The sequence below is a fragment of the Loxodonta africana genome, chromosome 9, assembly GCF_030014295.1.
Source record: "Loxodonta africana isolate mLoxAfr1 chromosome 9, mLoxAfr1.hap2, whole genome shotgun sequence".
Lineage (NCBI taxonomy): Eukaryota > Metazoa > Chordata > Mammalia > Proboscidea > Elephantidae > Loxodonta > Loxodonta africana.
In genome coordinates, this window is record NC_087350.1 from 97,607,476 (window position 1) to 97,629,537 (window position 22,062).

At 43.8% G+C, this 22,062-nt stretch overlaps 1 protein-coding gene across 2 annotated transcripts in view; it reads left to right on the forward strand.

The window, feature by feature from the left end:
* Nucleotides 1-20,550, forward strand: part of SLC24A2 (solute carrier family 24 member 2) — a 280,639-nt gene extending 260,089 nt beyond the window's left edge. For both annotated transcript variants that reach the window (XM_003407338.4, XM_003407339.4), the window contains 4 exons: nt 4,708-4,839; nt 14,806-14,895; nt 18,197-18,363; nt 19,857-20,550. In XM_003407338.4, the coding sequence (XP_003407386.1) occupies nt 4,708-4,839; nt 14,806-14,895; nt 18,197-18,363; nt 19,857-20,106 (639 nt within the window). In that variant the 3' untranslated portion in view covers nt 20,107-20,550. The remainder of the gene's footprint in view (nt 1-4,707; nt 4,840-14,805; nt 14,896-18,196; nt 18,364-19,856) is intronic.
* Nucleotides 20,551-22,062: the final 1,512 nt, after the last annotated feature.

Below are 22,062 nucleotides of genomic sequence, written 5' to 3' on the forward strand. Positions count from 1 at the left end.
AGAACCTGGAAGGCATTATGCTGAGCGAAATTAGTCAGAGGCAAAAGGACAAATATTGTATAAGACCACTATTATAAGATCTTGAGAAATAGTAAACCTGAGAAGAACACATACTTTTGTGGTTACGAGGGGGGGAGGGAGGGAGGGTGGGAGAGGGTTTTTTTATTGATTAATCAGTAGATAAGAACTGCTTTAGGTGAAGGGAAAGACAACACTCAATACATGGAACGTCAGCTCAATTGGACTGGACCAAAAGCAAAGAAGTTTCCGGGATAAAATGAATGCTTCAAAGGTCAGCGGAGCAAGCGCAGGGGTCTGGGGAGCATGGTTTGCGGGGACTTCTAAGTCAATTGGCAAAATAATTCTATTATGAAATCATTCTGCATCCCACTTTGAAATGTGGCGTCTGGGGTCTTAAATGCTAACAAGCAGCCATCTAAGATGCAGCAATTGGTCCCAACCCACCTGGAGCAAAGGAAAATGAAGAACACCAAGCCCACATGACAACTAAGAGCCCAAGAAACAGAAAGGGCCACATGAACCAGAGACCTACATCATCCTGAGACCAGAAGAACTAGTTGGTGCCCGGCCACAATTGATGACTGCCCTGACAGGGAGCTCAGCAGAGGACCCCTGAGGGAGCAGGAGATCAGTGGGATGCAGACCCCAAATTCTCATAAGAAGACCAAACTTAATGGTCTGACTGAGACTGGAGGAATCCCGGCGGCCATGCTCCCCAGACCTTCAGTTGACACAGGACAGGAACCATCCCCGAAGACAACTCATCAGAAATGAAAGGGACTGGTCAGCGGGTGGGAGAGAGATGCTGATGAAGAGTGAGCTAATTATATCAGGTGGACACTTGAGATTGTGTTGGCAACTCTTGTCTGGAGGGGGGATGGGAGGATAGAGAGAGAGGGAAGCCGGCAAAATTGTCAAGAAAGGAGAGACTGAAAGGGCTGACTCAAGACGGGGAGAGTAAGTGGGAGTAGGGAGTGAGATGTATGTAAACTTATATGTGACAGACTGATTGGATTTGTAAACGTTCACTTGAAGCTTAATAAAAGTTATTATAAAAAAAAAAAAAAAATTCTACCACTGAATCACCAATACTCCCATATCAGATATTAAAAACCAAAAAACCTGTTGCTGTTGAGTCGACTTTAGCTCATAGCAACCCTGTAGGACAGAGTAGAACTGCCTCATAGGGCTTCCAAGGAGCGGCTGGTAGATTTGAACTGCTGACCTTTTGGTTAGCAGCCAAGCTTTTAACCACTGTGCCACCAGGGCTCCCTATATCAGATATTACATGACTCTAAAGTAGTAATTGCCGACCCTAGTTTTACACAATTCTAGGGGCTCTAAAGAGACCTCAGCAGGTGTCAATATATTTTAAACCCTTATATCCAAAGTCGTTTGAATTCTTTCTGAATCATTTTGCATTGTTTTGTTTTCTATGGACACTCTACAGAAGTTTTAAAAGCCAAGGTCAAAGCCAGGATGTCACAACTCCAGGAAAAGTTGGAAAACCATTGCCCTAACCTTAGGGGCCTCTCCCCCAGGACTGAGACTAATGAATGTGCCAGCAGCCCCAGCTTGGGCAAAGGCAAAACGGGGCCTAGACTTGGAAGGGCATTTTTTTTCCTGCTTCTCTAACCAGCTTGCAAGCTGACATCCATTGAACCAGAGTGAGATTTCACTTGGCAAAAAGACAAAGAGAATTTCCCCTAAAATACCCTGACAGACTGGCTCCCAGGATGCCTCTTGAATCCACCCCAGGATTCTGGGCTCCTGTTCCAGGACTTGTAGCAGGACTTGACCCCCAAGAGGCCATGAAGTCCCCAGGGAGAGCACTGTTTGCACAACCTGAGACAAGCCTCCTCTCTCCTTTCTGCCCTAGCAACAGCCATCTCACATGCAGCCCTTGGAAAACGTACAATACAGCTAATTGTTTGCATTGGACACTAGTATGTTTAGAGCTTATGCATCTAAACAGACAATTATTTTCTGCTATTTGCTAGTAGCACTGCCTGCCTGGTGATTTTGGCAGTTGGAGAAAGGAGCTAATCCCTAGGTTATAAGCAGAAGGGTTATTGATGAAATGTCACCATCTGTTGGTGTCATTAAAATGATATAAGTCATAGAGAGTTGCTTTTGTTTTTTCTCAGAAAGAAAAAAAAGGCTAGCTTACAGTTTAGAGAGACATTGCTAGATTGTGGATGGCAGTGGGGATGAGGGTGGGGAGGACTAGTTTCTGGGTGGGTGGGGAGGCTTGTTGAACTCATCAGATCAACTCTATGGGTCTTCAGGGAAGTGGAGCAGCTGCTGGAGTAACTCTGCCTGCCTCGTATGAGACAGGGTGCTTAACAGAGATGACATCATGCCTCTTTTCTCCCAGGGTCCTCCCCATTTCTGTGGCATCTGCAGGGTGGGTTGGGGAAGTCATTCATTTAAGTTAAACAAAAAAATTATATCTGCGAGGGAACAGTAAAAATGCATGTCTCCTGAATCATCACTGGCCCCACAACGCTGAGATCACTCACATGGCCAGCAGATTCCTTGGGAGGCTGGCGAGGCCAACAGGGGATGTTATTCTCTACACCTGGTACATCTCCTCGGAGGAGGTGGAGGTGGCTCCTGAGAGAAGCCCAAGCTTCCGTCAGGGCTGGGCCCCTCAGGATGGAGGAAGGAAAGCAATGGTTGGACCCCCACGGATTACATCGCAAAGGGGTGAGGAGTGGGAGGAGTGGATTTAATGACGATCCAGGCAACCAAAATAAACCATGCCAATTTCCTAATTTTGCCTATTACCTAATCCCCTAGGTCCCTAGGTGTTGAAAATGGTTTATGCTCAATTTCCAGCATAAAGCTTGGTGGTTCAAACCCACTCAGCGGTACCGTGGAGGAAAAGGCCTGGCAACTTGTTTCCCTTAAGATTACAGCCAAGAAAGCCCTACAAAGCAGCTCCAGTCTGTAGCACGTGGGGTCGCCACAAGTCTGAATCAACTTGAGGGCAACAGACAACAACAACCTAATCCCCTAATTTCTCATGTTTGCTGTTTATAAACTCTTTTACCCACTGCCAAACACACCCCAAGAGGAAGAACCTGTTAGTACCAACCTCTTTCAGCGTGCCTTAAAACCAAAAACCAAACCCGTTGCTGTCAGTCAATTCTGACTCATAGCAACTCTATAGGACAGAGTAGAACTGTCCCATAGGGTTTCCGAGGAGTGCCTGGTGGATTCGAACTGCCACCCTTTAGGTTAGTAGCCACAGCTCTTAACCACTTAACTCCTAATTGATTGCTTGTTCTTGTTGTTGTGCGTCTTCAAGTTGATTCAACTCACAGTGACCCTACAGGACAGAGTAAAACTGCCCCATAGGGTTTTCCAGGCTGAAATCTTTAAAGGACCAGATAGCCAGGTCTTTCCTCCAACAGGACGCTGATGGCTTGGAACCACTAACCTTTCTGTTAGCAGCCCAGCACTTAACCAGTGCTCCACCTGGACTCCTTCCCTGACCTCTACTAAGCCCTTTTCCCCTCGCCACCCAGCCTGAGCCGGCCCCTTCTGCCACCTCTGGGTGGGGGTCAGGGAAGAGAGGAGTTGACCAGGGAGTCCGCGCTGTTGCTGGAAATAGTGCTAGACGCTGGAACCGAGAGCCGCAGGGGGCAGGAGCTTCCGGAAGCCTGTGCGGGTTATTTATACGGTCTCAAAGGATTGCATCCGCTGAAAAGTTCCTGTCGGTATTTTTAGATCTAACGCTTGGCCCTGCTGCCGCACTTTCATTTTTAAACCAGCAGGGGAGCGGGTGACTGCTGCTGTCTGCAGGGCTGTTTTGGAGACTTGGAGGGCCCATCTGACAGGCTAATGGTCATCCTGCCAGGTCTAGATCTGCCTTCTGTCTCTTCCAGCTTTGAGACTTCAGAAGCTGCTGACTTCAGCGGCCTGGGAATAAACCACCCATCACTTGCTGCCAAGTCGGAAACGCTTAAGTTTATACCGTGGCTCCAGGGCCCTGTGTGGTTGAAACTGGAAACCCACAGACTCAGTGTCTTGCTCTACTTTCTTCCTGTTCTGGAAGCATCAAGCCATGTGTTTGCATAAGCCTTTGGCTGCAAGCAGAATGGTTTAGAATTGGAAGAGGTGATTAAGCAGGTTAAAAACACAGCCACACCATAATCCATGGGGAAGACTGTTTCAGGTCCAGTGGGAGGGAGTTGGCTCTCTCCTTGTTGATCCTGCATTCTTTCTGTGGGTACTTTCATTTGTCCACTCAAAATCAGGGCTCTCCTTCCCCCAGATTCTGGAATCCTTGTGGCTTTGTCCTTAGGGAGATGGGAGGAGCAGGAAGAGGTGGTCATTGGGGTCTTTTGCTCTGTAGAAAAGTTCATGACAGCCCACTCCAATTGAGCAACCCGTTGATGAAAGTGTGATGTTCAAGAGTGTTCAAAAGGAGAAAAGAAAGTCCTTAATTCTCAAAACTGGGCATTGTATTGCTTATCCCTGGGACTCAGACTCTGGCAGGTGAGGTTCTCTTACAAACCTAAAAAATATGTGTAGGAAGTGGCTGGGAGACTCAGGAAACTTCTGATGAAGTCCATGGCTTCCCTCTTTTGCATTGCAGACTTGTTATGTCATGTGCACATGACCTTCTTTTTTGTTTTGTTTTGTTTTTTTTATCTTTTTCTGCAACAGACCACAGAGACGGGGGAAGAGGAGGAGGACCAGCCCCTGAGCTTGGCCTGGCCTCCCAATGTCCGCAAGCAAATCACGTTCCTGATTGTTCTCCCCATAGTATTTCCTCTCTGGGTTACGTTACCTGATGTCCGCAAACCTGTGAGTAAAGCCTTTTTGAAATAGCTTCATTATAAAAAGTACGGTGCATAACAGTATGTATAGTCTGCCTCTATGTGTGTTAAGAGGAAAAGGAAGGTGAATCTATATTATTAATGTGTGTGCTTGTACAGTATATGCCTGAAATTGCTCTGGACAGGTACACAGTAATAGTGATTATTCGGGTGATCTAACGCTGTAGAACCAACCACCCCAAAAATTAGTCATGTGAAGGAACCATCATTTTATTCTGCTCATGGATTGTGTGAATCAGGAATTTGGACAGGACATAGTGACGTTGGCTGGTCTGTGCTTCACAATGTCTGGAGCCTCAGATGGGAAGACTTGAATGGCTGGAGAGGATTCAAATGGCTAGGGGCTGGAATAACCTGGAGGGTTCTTTGCTCAGGTTTCTGACACCTGGGCAGTGATGATTCAAAGGCTAGGCTTAGCTGGGACTGTCAACTGGTGTGCCTACATGTGGTGTGTCCATGTGCCTTGGGCTTCCTCACAGCGTGGTGGCCGGGATAGTCAGCTACCTTACATATGAGGCCAGGGCTCCAAGAGTAAGTGTTCCAGACCTAATCTCAGAAGTCACATAGAGTCACTTCCGCCCTACTTTACTGGCCAAGGCAGTCATAAATCTGTGTTGATTCAAAGGGAGGAGACAAAAAGCTCACCTAAGAGGTATCAGTGTCAGAGAGCACATGACACTCTTGATGAGACGAGTGACAAAGAATTTGTAACTATGTTTTAAAACCACCATAGTGATTGTCTCTGAAAAGGAGAATGGAAAGGGGCAGGAGGGCAACTCCTTTTGTGGCAATGTACATGGATCGTTCATTCAATTCAAAAAGTAATTTGAAGAAATGGGTTTGTGAAGTGTAAGTGCCTTACATGTCTGATCTTCTCCCTCCTGTATTATTAACCATTGTTACAATCAATATGATGATCTACCATTATTATTTACTGAGCGCTATGAACACAATACCATTCCATGAACAGCAAACTACAATCTGAATTTAGATCAAATTAAGAGATCACCCCCTCCTAGTGTTCTTATGTGGAGTTCTTGGGCCATTGCCTCAGGAGGTGAAAGAACTAATGAAAAAGGAGAACCAGCTCTACTTTTTATGGTGGGCATACACATACATATATATTCAACCAAAGTGTGTACTTACTATGTATCAGACGGTGCCCCAGGGATTTCCAGTAAGCTATGTGCAGAGTCTCAGCAAATATCTAAGGTAGAAAACTTTGTTGGCATAGGTACGAGGAAACTTAGGCACAACAAAGTTAACAAACTCACACTTGGTCACTTCTCAGGGAATAGAGTTGAGATTCAAACCCAGGTCTGTGGCTGAACAGCTTGAGTCCTGTCTCATATTCTGTGCTGCCAGACGGTAGAAATCCAAAACCTCATTTCTAAAACCATTTGGAATAGAGTAGTGTGGTAACATTCAGCATAATTTAGCATAAGCCTTCACAAGCCCCCTGATGATCCCACTTCCCTTACTTGAAAAAGAATTGAATAAAAATCTGTGCCATTAGTCTGGCCTGTAAATAATGCAGCCTGGTGGAGAGCGGTGTCTTGTTAAGTGCAGGCCAGGAAAGGGCCCCCTCATTTAAGAGCCTCAGCATTAGAGGTTTCTGGGTAAAGGATAAGGAGCCCTAGTGGCACAGTGGTTAAAGCACTTTGCTGCTAACCAGAAGGTTGGCAGTTTGAACCCACCAGCCACTCCGCGGGAGAAAGATGTGGCAGTCTGCTTCCATAAAGATTTACGGCCTCAGAAACCCTATGGCGTAGCTATGAGTTGAAATCGACTTGGCAGCAGTGGGTTTTGTCGTTAGGTAAACGATGCATGCAACGGGTGGGCCTCATGTAAAGCAATATCCAGGTTTCTCTATTCAAGATGCAAATACAAAGCCCCCGCTGTATGCAAAGGCCTGGTTTCCAGAAAACCTCCAACCACATTATTGGAATGTGCTCAGTTTTTTTCTTGGCTTTTCTGAGATGTTCTCTTTCCCTCTCTCTCTCTCTCCATTGTTTGTTATTTAGCCCAATATTTTTGATCAGCCTTAAGGAGGAGAATCAGGGGGACAGATGTGGTTTTCTAAATCCTGCTGAAGGCCTAGCAAGGTGTGACCCAGAGTAGATGAGGGTTGATTGACCGATAAGATGAGGTCAGCACACAACCACTGAAGGTGATCACGAAAATGTGCAGCAACAGGAGGGAAGGGATAGTAACTCAAAGCCCTGGTCTATCAGAGTTGAGTGCGTCTCCACACAAGGGCTGGCAAAGTGCTTGTCCTCTCAGGGATCTGAGCTGAAAGATCAAGGGTGTTGTTCAGAAAGATCAAAGTTTCCAGCCAGCAGTTCCTGGAAGAGAATTCACCATGGAAGGAGTCAACTAGGACATGACAGCTTGATGCTTCTCTCCTGAGGGACCCTGAGCAGGAAAATGGAGCCATTCATGATGTTCTCCTCTGTAATAGCGTTGCCTTGTTGCCCACTGTACAGGACACCCTTAAGAGCCAGCTCCTGCAGCCTGAGCTAGGGTAGCGAGTGGGGCTTTCATTCATTGCTGTCCCATGCACCACCCCTGAATGGACTGGATGTTTTGTCTGTCTTTTCCTGAGTACACTGTGCGCTGTTCCAAGCAGAAATTAGACCTCCAGTTAGAACATTTGGTTGTTTTTCAAATTCTTCAGCAAATATCTACTGAGCACTTACTATAGGCGAAGCATTGTGCTAGGGCCCTAAAAGAGATATAAAGACACAGAATTTACCATTTTTTTATTATCTTTAAGTGGTTCTAAACTTAGTAGAGGAGATATGACATACCCACATACAACTACAGAGCAAGATCAAACAGCTGCATTAGTTTAGATAAATTTTTATTTATTTTTTCACTGTGAAAGCTAAACTCAAACCTGAGTCTTCTGATTTCAGAGCATTTTCATTCTACCACAGTGACTGTTGTGATTCTTGTACAATTCATGTGCAACGTGGGGAAAGTCACTTCTCAACTCTGGACCTCACTTTTCATTCTCTGCAAAACAAAGGGTTGGAAGATCTCTAGATTCCTTGTCAGCAGTGACGTTCTATGACTAAGGGGATAAAGAGATAACCATCAATACAATCTCGCAAATGCAAGATGACCATGCATCTCAGTTTGCCCAGGTAGTACCAGTTTACTTTCAAAGCATTCTGGTTTAGAAGATGTCTTAGTCATCTAGTGCTGTGTAACAGAAGTACCACAAGTAGATGGCTTTAACAAAGATAAATTTATTTTCTCACAGTCTAGTAGGCTAGAAGTCTAAATTCAGGGTGTCAGCTCCGGAGGAAGACGTCGAATCTGTGTCGGCTCTGGAGGAAGGTCCTTGTCATCAGTCTTCCCCTGGACTAGGAGCTTTTCAGCACAGGCACCGTGGATCCAAAGGACTTCCTCTGCTCCCAGCACTGTTTGGGCATCGTCCCCAGGGGAAGGCTTTCTGTCTCTGCAGTGCCAGAGAAAGATTGATGACAAGGACCTTTCTGTTGCCATCAAGTCAATTCTGATTCATACCGACACTATAGGACAGAGTAGAACTGCCCCATAGGGCTTCCAAAGCTATAATATTTATGGAAGCAGACTGCCGTACCTTTCTTCTGTGGATCGATCCAACGACCTTCCAGTTAGCAGCCAAGTGCCTTAACCACTGTGCCACCAGGGCTCCTAGCTTAGGTTTATTCACATGATGGCAAATAAGTAGCAATAATGGAAGCTACAAAGTCCTCTTGAACGTCTAGCTTGGAATTTACTGTCACTTCCACCACCTTCTATTGGTCAAAGCAAGTCATAAAGCCAGTCAGATTAAAAGGGTGGGGAAATAGACCTCACCTCTTGATGGGATGAGCCCTGGCTGCTCACAACTAAATGGTGCCGGGCTACCACCACCAACTGCTCTGACAGGGATCACAATAGTGGGTCCCAGACAAAGCTGGAGAAGAATGTAGAACAAAATTCTAACTCACCAAAAAAAAAAAAAAAGACCAGACTTACTGGTCTGACAGAAACTGGAGGAAGCCCAGGAGTATGGCCCCGAGACTCCCTTTTAACTCAGTACTAACGTCACTCCTGAGGTTCACCCTTCAACCAAAGATTAGACAGGCCCGTAAAACAAAACAAGACTAAATGGGCACACCAGCCCAGGGGCAAGGACAAGAAGGCAGGAAAGGACAGGAAAGCTGGTAATGGGGAACCCAAGATCAAGAAGGGGAAAATGTTGACATGTTGTAGGGGTAGCCACCTATGTCACAAAACAATATGTGTATTAACTGTTTAATGAGAAACTAGTTTGCTCTGTAAACCTACATCTAAAATACAATTTAAAAATTTTTTTTGAAAAAGAGTTTGGCTACCTAAAAGGTCAGCAGCTTGAATCCACCAGCCGCTCCTTGGAAACTCTGTGGGCCAACTCTATTCTGTCCTATTGGGTCACTATGAGTCGGAATCGACAGCAACAGGTTTGGTTTTTTGGGTTTTTTTTTTTCTCTGTGGGAGGCATTGAAAGTATTGTGACCATTTTGCAATCTACCACAGGCCTAATGGAGTGCCACAAATGCCTCTTGAAAAAAATATCCAGGAAGAGGAGAGATATATTAATTAATAGATATTTGCTATGCCTCAGGGCTTGGTATGCCTCCCTCTTCAGTAGTTGAATTACCCATGGAGACGAACATCCCAAACCTTGACAATAATTATAAGGAAAACATGATTTTTAATGTACATGTCAAGTTTCAAAATAAATAGTACACCCACTGGATTTTTTCCTACTTCATTTATATGCAAATTATATGACAGTGTTTGTTGGATCGTGGATACTTCCAGCTCAGATAATTAATATGGGTTTCATTTTTATAGTTTCCTGAAATGAATGGCTTTGTTTTTCAAAGTAAAACAAACTAAAATACAGACCTTAATGAGGAGCATGTCTTTGATGAAGACTGCAAATAATACGTTCTCTCATGGCTTAGAATGGGTGTTCTCACAAAACAGGAATGCATCTAATAAGCTATCAAAACATGACCCTTAGAGCAAGAGGAGAACTTGAGCACCTGGTTGCCTTCAAGTTGATTCCCACATTGTCACAGTAGAACCGTGCTTCATTGGATCCTTAATGTAAGATTTTTTGGAAGTAGATCACCAAGTCTTTCTTCCAAGGTGCCTCTGGGTGGACTCAAACCTCCAACTTTTGGTTAGCAGCTGAGCATGTTAACTGTTTGCACTATCCAGAGAACCCAGCTAGGTTTTTCCAATTTCTACCATTCCTTCATTTACCAAGGATCTTTTGAGTGCCTACTTCTAGCAATGATGAGGTGATCGAGACCCAGGGAGTTTAAGTGACTTGTCCAAGCACACCCAGCTTATAAGAGGCAGAGTCAAGAATCTGCCCGGTCCCGCAGTCCAGCTCTTTGCACTGAGAAAAAGCACCGTGTCAGTGCTTAGGTTCTCCATCTTGTCCCTGTTACTCCCACAGTGGGACTGCCAGCTCCTCCTTCACGCTCCTCCTTCAGCGCTGTCCCTTTCATTTCTCTGAGTGTCAATTTCCTCATCTCTTAAAAGTCAAAATAAGGATAATAATTCCTAGTAAAAACTACCATTGTGAGGGCAGTGGTGGTTCACTGGTAGCATTATCACCTTCCGTTCAGGAAACCTGGGTTCGATTTCTAGCCAGAGCACCTCAAGCGTAGCCCCGACCGTTTATCTGTCAGTGGAGGCTTGCATGTTGCTATGATGTTGAACAGCTTTCAGCAGAGCTTCCAGATTAAGATGGACTAGGAAGAAAGATCAGCCAATGAAAACCCTATAGATGACAATGGTCCAGTCCCCAACCAATCATGGGGATGGTGCAGGACCAGCCAGCATTTTGTTTCGTTGCGCATAGAGTCACCGTGAGTAGGGGGCCAGCTTGACAGTAGCTAACAACAACAAAAATTACCATTAATAACTGAGCACTTACTTGTATGTGCCAAGCATTTTGCTAGACACTTTATGTACATGAAATTCTCAGAACAACTAGATGTTGTTTTTTCCCTCCATTTACAGATAAAGAAATTGACGCTTGAAGAGATTAAATAATTTGCCTCAGGGCACATCACTGGTAATTGGTGAGCAGGGATTTCAGTACAGGTCGTATTAACCCAGAGGCCACACTTTCATCTCTAATAAGCTTTGGGAGGTTTACTAAATATGTATGCCCCAAAACTGTACACAGAATAGATGCTCAGTAAATATTTGTTAAATTGGAATCAGCAAGGATATGGCCAATTTGTGCAACCCAGCTCATGTCCAGCAACTTTTTTCAAGCCAAGCAAATATCACTCTGATGTACTGAAAGCTTCTAATGAGAACATTAGCTGTCAATTATACAAGTAAACCATTACATTGGGAACAAAATGGCACATGGACACAATGTGCTTGTTTGCTAGTGTCAGGCCTATCCCAGCAGATGTCAGCATGAGCCACCATTACTAACCATAAATTGGCATGTCAGTCTATGGCTTCAAGGGCTATTTTCTTCCTTCACTGATATTGGTAAACCGTACAGGTGCTACTTGGCACTGATGTCTGGAATGAGACCAGGGAGTCCAAATAAGGGAAGTAGTCTAGAAACAGAGAAAAGAAGATGAAATTACCTGGGCTGTGAGATTGGAAATGGTGAGGTAGTTTGACAGTTGGGAAACACTGACCCAATCTACTGATGCATAAAGACTTGATTGTTCCAAAGCAGGAATGATATGGGAGGTTGGGTGAGGCAGGTGGCCATACAGCTGGGATGCTAGTCTGTATGTCCCTGATGTTCTTTTTATTTTCTGACATTCAGAGCAGAGCCTAGTATGATGATGACGATGATGTCTATGGCTGGGAATATTTTGAGCATTGTTAACCCTGGTGTTTTTAGGAACCAGTTGGTATAAAACTAGATATTAGGTCACATGCAGTATAGTCAGGCATACCTAGGTTTAAATTTCATCCTAGTTCAAGCTCTTGGCACAGGACAGATGCACAGCCTTTGCCTAGCTCTAGTTTAGGATGAAGACCCTGACGATTCACAAAGAAAAATTATTTTTACCCTTTTTTTCATTGAGCCCCTAATACATTAGGTACATTTAGATGCCCATTCATTACTAATTGGCTTCTTGATTAAGAATCGTGAACATCAAATTTGAGTTAGAGAAGTTTTCACTAATATATGGATTTGAATCTCACTCCTTGAAATCCCTAACCTGGTTTTTTGCTTTCTGCGTTTTGACTGGGAATGTTTTATAGCTCAGTGACAATATTTTTCAGGTAGAAAATGTATACAAAGGATTTGATTCTGAATTGTGGCATTATGTCAATGGACAGGCCAAAGTACAAAAATAAAATAATAATTACACTTTCAGTAAATGAGCTAACCTGAAAAGAGAGCAATCGGTGAAATGAGGACTCGCCCAGGAGGACACCTAGTACACATGCCTACCACGAAGTGTGGCCACAGCTCTCCACCTCCTTCATAGAACATTCAGAATGGATCTAAACATGGCGGGTTGCTGCTCAGATCATGTGTGTGGCCCCACGCCACAAGAGAGGCCCTTCTCTTCTCTGTAACAGATCATGGTCGATAACCAGTTGTTGTCAGGCCAACTCAGACTCATGGTAAGCCTATACGTGTCCGAGTAGAACTGTGCTTCACAGTTTTCAATGGCTAATTTTTTGGAAATAGATTACCAGGCCCTTTTCTGGAGGCACCTCCGAGTGGACTCGAGCCTCCAACGTTTCGATTAGCAGCCAAGTACGTCAACCACTTGCACCACCCAGGGACTCCTACAGAGCATGGCTTTGGGAGGTGAAATCCTCATTATCACTTAGAAGCCTGAGACAGTGACTTGTGAAGGGAGGAAAAGGATGGGAACTTCAACCAGCTAAATGCCTTGACTGAGGAAATTTGGTTTCTTAGCCCTGGCAATTCCAAGACTCATGGAATCTGTTCTCTAGAATCCAGCTGAACTCCTGGCTTAAAATGAAACTGCTTCAGAAATCAAGTCCTCAATCTCTACTTTTAAAAATTGATTACTTTCTTTCTCACAACCCATTACTCACGTACCTAGAAGGGGTCTGAGTTCTTGGCCAAAATGTCTCCTTCTGATGGTTAACATGCTCGGCTGCTAACCGAAAGGTTGGAGGCGTGAGTCCACCCAGAAGTGCCTCAGAAGAAAGGCCTGGCAATCTCCTTCTGAAAATCAGCCGCAGAAAACCCTATGGAACACAGTTCTCCTCTGACACACGTGGGGTCACCATGAGTCAGAGTCGACTCAATGCTAACTGTTTTTCTTTTTTTTAATTTTAGAACGGGGAAAGGTAGGAAAAGCATTTAAGAGTAAGGTTTTGGCTTCTCACTAGGGCCTGCTGCCCTCCCCCAATTTCATCACGCCCGCTTGGTCTTCCAGGCACCCTAGCTAATGAATGGCCAAAAAAGCAGCAATCATTAAAAGAGAGAAATGGCTATTGTGAAATTTAATAGAACCATGTGAGTGATAATAAAAGCATGTATTGAAAGCATGAAATTAGTAAAGAGAACAAGCCTGGTTTGGAGTGATAGAGACAGCGTTTATCATTCTAGATATTCAAAAGGTCGCTGTGTACAAGTTTCTTTGGCTTTTAATGAAGCTCTCAAAAGCCATGGCAAAAAGTGTTTTAGGTGACTGCCCAAGGTCAGCCCTTCAGACAATTTGAGGTAGTTTTCACCCAGCTCAACTCCAGGAGTCATTTCTCTGGGCAAAATTGGACGGCATTATCAAAGCAAAAATGGAATTGTTTCTCAAAGTGGAGAGCATTGAAATAAAAGTGTTTGGCAATAATAGGTGAGAGGCTCTCTGACAGCATTCTGCTGCCGGAGCATGTTTGCAAGGGTCCCAAGTTTGCAACAAAGGACATCCACAGAACACCACTACAGCGCAAGCCTGGATTTACCTTAATGGGGTCAGGTAAGAAATACTGCATTTTAAGTGTCTGGTTGTCATGGGATTGAATTATGTCCCCCCAAAAAATGTGTGCATCAACTTGATTAGGCCATGATTCCCAGTATTGTGTGGTTGTCGTCCATTTTGTGATTGTAGTTTTTTGTTGAGAGGATTAGGGTAGGATTGTAATACCACCCTTACTCAGGCCACCTCACTGATCCAAGGTAAAGGGAGTTTCCCTGGGGTGTGGCATGTACCACCTTTTATCTGTGGATGTCCTTTGGTAAGGAATGTGCTTCTTAGCTCAAGTAGACACATGAGACTAAGTGGGCAGCTCCTGTCCAGAGGCGAGATGAGAAGGCAGAGGGGATCAGGAGCTGGTTGAATGAACACGGGAAATACAGGGTGGAGAGGAGGAGTGTGCTGTCACATTATAGGGAGAGCAACTAGGGTCACATAACAATGTGTTTTTAAGTTTTTGTATGAGAAACTGACTTGAATTGTAAACTTTCACTTAAAGCACAATTTAAAAAAAAAAAAGAGAGAGAGAGACCTCCATCTTAGGGAACCAGCTTTGAGATGATTTGGGACCATCTATTTTTATTTTCACATTGGAGCCCTGGCGGCGCAGTAGTTAAGAGCTCAGAGGCTAACCAAAAGATCAGCAGTTCAAACCCACCAGCCGCTCCTTGGAAACCCTATGGGGCACTTTTACTCTGTTCTATAGGGTCACTGTGAGTCAGAATCGACTCAACAGCAACGGGTTGGGTTTCATTTGGGTTTTTTATTTTCACATTCTCAAGACAGAATCTTATTCTTCCAGCTCGACCAGGGGCAAGTTGGGTGTTTTGATTGCCAGTACTACCAAGACTGCAGGAAATGGAGGAGAAATAGCTACATTGATGGTTTTAGCTTTGAACTATTAAATCTACCACAGTAGATAACGCTGACACTCTTACCTCTTCCTGGTTCTCTTTCAGTCATCAAAGAAGTTTTTTCCCATCACATTCTTTGGCGCCATCACCTGGATTGCAGTATTCTCTTACTTGATGGTCTGGTGGGCACACCAGGTAAGACCTTGATAGTAGTTAATCAATGTGTTTGCCTTCCAAAACTGTCACAACAGCACCGGGTCTGACATAGACAAATTATATATTTTAGGACCAAAGGAATTTACTCCTCTTAATTTTCTCAGCCTTTTCCTGTAACATGAAGTCAAATTGACATAGCCCCAGACAGCTATGGCGAGGGAGGCAAGCCTGAACTACTTCTTGCCCTCTGAAGCCTGAAACCAGGCCATCCCAGGCCTGGGAGGAATATCCAAGGTTAGCCAACTCAGTGGCACTTACTCTCACTCCTTGCACTGCCTTCAGGCAGCCACTCATCTCCCGCCTTACCAGCCTTTCAAAACTGGCTCTTAGGAAAGAACCTAGAGGCAAAACGGTCTCTACTTGGAATCTCAGTTTGCAGAAAGGATGGTGCATTTCAGTTTACTCAATGCCTGTCATAATACCCATCACAAAGTAGAATCTCAGTAATTGTTCCTTGAAAAACGTGAATGAAAGAACGAGATGCAAAGTTTTTATGTTCTCAAAGGCAATAGCATTAACCATTATTTATTATGTACTACACGCCAGGCACTTGACATCTCTTTGTCCTTGTAATCTTCACAGTAACCCTGTATATAGACCAAATCCTGTGAAGGGTCCCAAGTTTGTTATAAACTTGGACAACAACTCCCAAGGAGTTGTTGTCCAAGTTTATAGATAAAGAAGTCAAGCGTAGCGATAATAAGAAAATTGCCCCAGGTCCTATAGGTAGTAAATAGCAGAACTAAGATTCTAACCTGAGACTCCAAAACTCATGCTGTTAACCTCTGTTCTATACCATATCAATTCCAAGCTTCATACTTGTATGCTTTGTTTAATATGGTCTTAAAATTATTACACTTCTTAACATAAATAAAACACAGCAATTTGAAATATGGAGATATGCACCAAGAACGTACGTGGGAAAAGGATAGACTTTTCAACCAATGGTGCTAGAATAACTAGATTTCCATATACCAAAAAAAAAAAATGAACTTAGATCCTTGGGTCATAGTCCTAAATGGAAGTGCTAAAAGTCCCAAACTTCTAGAAGAAAACATAGGAAAAACTCGACATGACCATGAGTTAGGCAAAGAATTCTCTCATGTGGTACCAAAGTATGAGCCCTAAAAGAGGACATTGAACTTTGGCAAAATTAAAAATTTTGCTCTTCAAAAAAATTAAAAAATGAAAAGACAAATCATGGGCTGGAAGAAAATATTTGCACCACGTATACCTGATAAAGGACTTATATCCAGGATACATAAGTAGCTCTTTAACCTCAATAATAAGAAGACGAAAATCCTCAAGCCCCCTAATTTTTTAAATGGGCAAAAGTTGCTCAAGACATTGGAGGAGCTTCCACCTGAGGCTAGACCAACCTTCTAAAATAGAACTCATCAGTCTTAAAAAGCAAAGACCAAAAGAAAATATAATAATCACTCCCCTCCTTCCTTTCAATGTTGTTGTTGTTGTTAGGTGCCATCGAGTCAGTTCTGACTCATAGCGAGCCACCCTATGCACAACAGAACGAAACACTGCCCGGTCCTGAGCCATCCTTACAATCATTGTTATGCTTGAGCTCATTGTTGCAGCCACTGTTGTCAATCCACCTCGTTGAGAGTCTTCCTCTTTTCCGCTGACCCTGCACTTTGCCAAGCATGATGTCCTTCTCCAGGGACTGATCCCTCCTGACAACATGTCCGAAGTATGTAACATGCAGTCTCGCCATCCTTGCTTCTAAGGAGCATTCTGGTTGTACTTCTTCTAAGACAGATTTGTTTGTTCTTTCGACAGTCCATGGTATATTCGATATTCTTCGCCAACACCACAATTCAAAGGTGTCAGTTCTTCTTCGGTCTTCTTATTCATTGTCCAGCTTTCACATGCATATGATGCAATTGAAAATACCATGGCTTGGGTCAGGCACACCTTAGTCTTCAAGGTGACATCTTTGCTCTTCAATACTTTAAGGAGGCCTTTTGCAGCAGATTTACCCAATGCAATGCGTCTTTTGATTTCTTTACTGCTGCTTCCATGGCTGTTCTATACTTGGATCCTTTCTATAGTGATGTACAACTTACAAAGGCTTTTACATAAATTGTCTTTTAATCCTCACAACTACCTTGTAAGGTAGGAGTTATCATCCCCACTTTATGGATCAGAAAGTACCAAAGACGTTGTGCCAGTGGTTCAGTTAGCAATGAATCACAAAAAAACCCATTGCCTTAGAGCTAATTTCAACTCATGGCGACCCCATGTGTTACAGAGCAGAATTGCTCCATAAGGTGTACTCGGTTGTCATCTTTACGGAAGCAGATCACCAGGCCTTTCTTCCGTGGTGCTGCTGGATGGGTTTGAACCACCAATCTTTAGGTTAGTAGTCAAGTGCAAACCATTTGCACTACCTGGGGGCCTGCAGTGAGTCAAGCACTTAATAAATGCTAGAGGCAGATTTTGAACCCAGGTCCCCTCATTCCCTGCCTTTTGCTTTCTCCATGGCTGCCTCTCTGATTCACAATCCTGTATTCCCAAAATCAAACAAAGCCACTGCCATTGAGTGAAATCCGACTTACAGTGACCCCATAGGACAGAGTAGAACTACTCCATAGGGTTTCCAAGACTGTAGATCTTTACAGAAGCAGACTGCCACATCTCTCCTACACAGCGGCTGATGGGTTCTAACCGCCAGCCTTTTGGTTAGCAGCAGAGTGCTTAACCACTGTACCACCAGTGCTCCTTACCAAAGCCTAAAACACCTAAAATCAAATTTCCTGTGGAAATGGTGGAAGCTTAAAGTGTTCAAGTGGGTTAAAGACACTAGAAGATGCTGAGGAAAAATGGAGACACTGAGTGTCAGTCCTGGACCTTCAATGGTGAATGTCAGGGAAGGCGAGTCTGCCCCAGGACTTGGTGCCACCGTCAGGTGACCAACCCTGGACTCAATGACCAACAGGCCTGTTTAACTCTGATCTTGCAGCTTCCCTTGCTCAGTCTTGAGAAACACCATACCGAGGCTGCACACTAGCCCTGTATAGATCTTTTTAATTTGAAATTTTCTGCTTAATTCTCACACAATCATTCCTTGCTTCTCAGGTCTGGATAACATTAGAGTGTAAATTTCTTTAGGGCAATGATTGTGGCTTATTCATCTTTGCATTCACAGCGCTCAGCACAGCACAGAGTAGAAACTCATTGAAAGGTGGTTGCATTGAAATGTTTGTGGTTTCGCTGATTTTGTGGCTTCGAACACTCACGTGTTTCTTCCTATTACCCCGTTTAGGTTGGAGAGACAATTGGCATCAGTGAGGAGATCATGGGCCTGACCATCTTGGCTGCTGGGACCTCCATCCCTGATCTTATCACCAGTGTCATAGTGGCCCGAAAGGGGCTTGGGGACATGGCCGTGTCCAGCTCTGTTGGAAGCAATATTTTTGACATCACAGTAGGGTGAGTAGAGGTGTTTCCATAAAGGTACCCATGAGCTCTACCCCCAAATACATCTTCTTAGAAGCAGCCTATGGAGACAAAATCTCATGGATCTCGTGGTCTAAAACTAACAATAAAAACTAAAGATAGGGAGTACCGTTCAGGTTCACAGACTCTATTTTCCTTTTTCAGAGAATTTACTGAAGAAAAATCATCCTTAGACAGGCAGAGGAGTCCCTGGGTGTTGCAAACGGTTAAAAAGCTCTGCTGCTAACCTAAAGGTTGGAGGTTCGAGTCCACCCAGAGGTGCCTGGGAAGAAAGCCCTGGCGATCTCCTTTTGAAAAATCAGTCATTGAAAACCCTATGGAACACAGTTCTACTCTGACACACATGGGGTCACCATGAGTCGGAATCAATTAAACAGCAACTGGTTAGACAGAAACACATAACTGCATACAGAATGAATGTTTTATTAAATACTTTAAGAGAATTTCATTTCTATATAAAAGCATTGGCTACATATTACGAATATTCAATATTCAGGCATGACTGAGATGCTCTGGTAGTTTCGCTCTATTTGTTCTATTTTCAAAATCTAATTAAAGCCCTCACCAGCCTCGGAATAGATGTAGATTGTAAAGCAGATTAGGAGAAACATAGGCCCAGCATAAATATCCCATTTCCTTCCTTCGAAAATGCTGGCATTTGTTTATCTGTGCTAGTGAAGATAGTCCAGGTTTTTTGAAAGTCAGAAGATGAGATCTTTTTTTACATTTAAGAAAATTGCAGCTTAATATGAATAATCTCTAAAGTGGATCAGATTATGGAGGGGTGCTATTACCTCTGCCATTTCATTTAACTTGTCAAAAGCAAAAGTAGTCTGCAAATAACCCTGAATGGCAGCCTCCTGAGAAAGTAAGACCTGGAATGTTATCCTTCTAAAATGCACATATGTTCTCATTGAACGTTTTGAGTATCGTTCTCTCCTACACCTTTTCGTTTCCAAATATATGATAATATCTGTTATTTTACATACAGTGTCTACCACGTACACTGTACATGTATTTCTATCCATTTGAACAACACGGTGATCCTGTGTAGCACAGTCATCATCTCCATTTTTCAGTACAAAAAAAAAACGTTGCCATCAAGTCGATTCTGACTCATAGCGACCCTATAGGACAGAGTAGAGCTGCCCCATAGGGTTTTCAAGGAGCACCTGGTGGATTTGAACTGCTAACCTTTTGGTTAGCAGCCATAGCACTTAACCAGTACACCACCAGTGTTTCCCCATTTTTCAATAAGGACATTAAAAGGTAGAGTTCACACAGCTAGTAAATGATGCCCGTGCTGTCCCCTTCATCTGAGGAGCTGAAATTACACCTGTTTCCTGAGCTGACCCTGTGGAGCCCCTCCCCCAACCACCTCCACTAACGTAAGCACCTCCTTCACCATGTCTGACTGCTCCTCCTGGTCTATCCACACTCTCTCCCCTTGCTTCTCTCGCTCGTAGGCTCCCCCTGCCCTGGCTCCTGTATACCATCATCCACAGATTCCAACCAGTGGCCGTCAGCAGCAACGGCCTTTTCTGCGCCATTGTCCTCCTCTTCATCATGCTGCTCTTCGTCATCCTCTCCATTGCCTTCTGCAAATGGCGGATGAACAAAGTGCTGGGCTTCATCATGTTTGGCCTCTACTTTGTGTTCCTGGTGGTCAGCGTCCTTCTAGAAGACAGAATTCTTGTGTGTCCTGTCTCCATCTAGCAGGAAAAGCCATATCTTGAACCAACAGCATGGATGGTCCCTTCCCACTCTGGGCTCTAGACTCCTTCACCTCTTGAGAAGAAGGCAGCTGGCTCACAGCCCTGGGTGTTTCGAGTGTCCTTTCTCAGATTTGAGGAGGGATGGATTCACACTGGGCCCATTCACTCCACAGGCTGCTTCCACCCTTGCCTACCGAAATGGCTTCATGTAAGAGACAAAGAGAACTGTTAGTTGGGGGCTTCTCTCCATTCACCACTGACAGGTACTCCTCACTGGTCAGAGGTACATTCGTTGTAATGATGCAAACAATGATGGAAGCTATATACATAATATACATATTATAAATACACTCACATGACACACACACCTGCCTGTTCCTGTACTATACTTCTCCTTCCACACCTATAGATTAATATATTCCTGTATACAAACACAAAGAAAGAAAAAAATTATATATATAATTTTATATATATAAGTACAAATGCATCTTTTCAGGGATAGCTCTAGTATATTTATAGTACCTGTTAGAAGAGGGGCATCAACCTTCAGTCTGGGCTTTACCTCTAGCACAAGAGGTGAACTAATGAAATCAATAGACAAAGGTAGCATTGCTGTGACCTTCAGATACTTTGGACTTGCCTGGATATTACATGGCAATGCGGAATGTTTAGGGAAATAGGTTACAGGGAGAGGGCTTAGTGGAGAACATCTACAGGGACTCTGATTTGAACCCTCCAAAACACTCCCACAAGCCAAGCAGGGAAAACTACCTTCCCACCCCCACAGGGGTACATTGACTGTTTGAAACCCACAGGGTAACTTGTGACAGACAGAGGTAAAGTCCAGACTGATACAGGGACAGGGAGGGAGGTGACCAGGGTGGTTGTTTTGTTTTGCCTTATATTACCCCAGCATGCAAGTAGAAAATAAGACTGCAAGCCAAATTAGCACTATTCTAGGACAGGAAAACTATACTAATTGATCCTGTGCTGTTCCAATGCACGTCCCATTATCGTCAACAGAAGGGGGCAAATTTAGCTGTGATTGTCATTTAAATGTATTTTGATGCTAAGGGCTCACATATAGTCAAAATGCCACCAGGAAGCCCAGATGTGTGATAAGGAATACCTTCCAGTAGAGGAACTCAATAGGCCTTGCCAACAATGAGAATGCAAGACGATAATTCTTTAAAGCACCTTCCAATGTGGTCATAAAGGGCCTCAATGTCTGAGGAAATTACTATTTCTCTAGCAGAGCTGAATTGACTATGATCAATACCGTTTGGGGTGATGCAGCTTAGAGACGTTTGGAAAGGCATTTGTGCGCACAGCGCATCCCAGGAAGGTTTCTGTCCATTGTCAGGCCATGCCAGGACCGGTATTTGGTTAAAGCCTATGCAACATCTGTGTGTCTGCTTCCATCAGAACCCCATCTAGGACTCTTCGTAGCCTACAGATAATACTCAACAGTTCTTTACACTGATTTCCAGCCAGTCTCTCCAAGGTTTTGATTTCCTGATTTTACTCAGCATTACATGGAATATTGCATTTCAGTCATTCAGTGCCCCAAGTTCTGTTTGATACCTTGTATGCTTTTTCAGCTCTATGTCAGTAGAAAATAAACCAGCAGGGAAAAAAAGGCCAACCAAATTGATTTTAAAAATTTGTAGAGCTTTTTATTTTCCCAAGTCATGCTTATATTAAAATTCATTGAAAGACAACTCCAAAAGCTCAATCCATAAAAGAAAAACTTGCTAAGTTAGGGTGGGGATGGAAAAACACTAAATAGACAATAGATAAGTGGTAACAAAAAAAAAAAAATGTGCTCTACTAAAGACACTGGTAAGAGAATAAAACCAAATGGAAAAGTTAATAGGGGATGGCCTGTTATCCTGTGCCCATCGCATGTCTGGGTTGAAACATACCACCACATACGGGGAGCTAACCCTGTATGTGA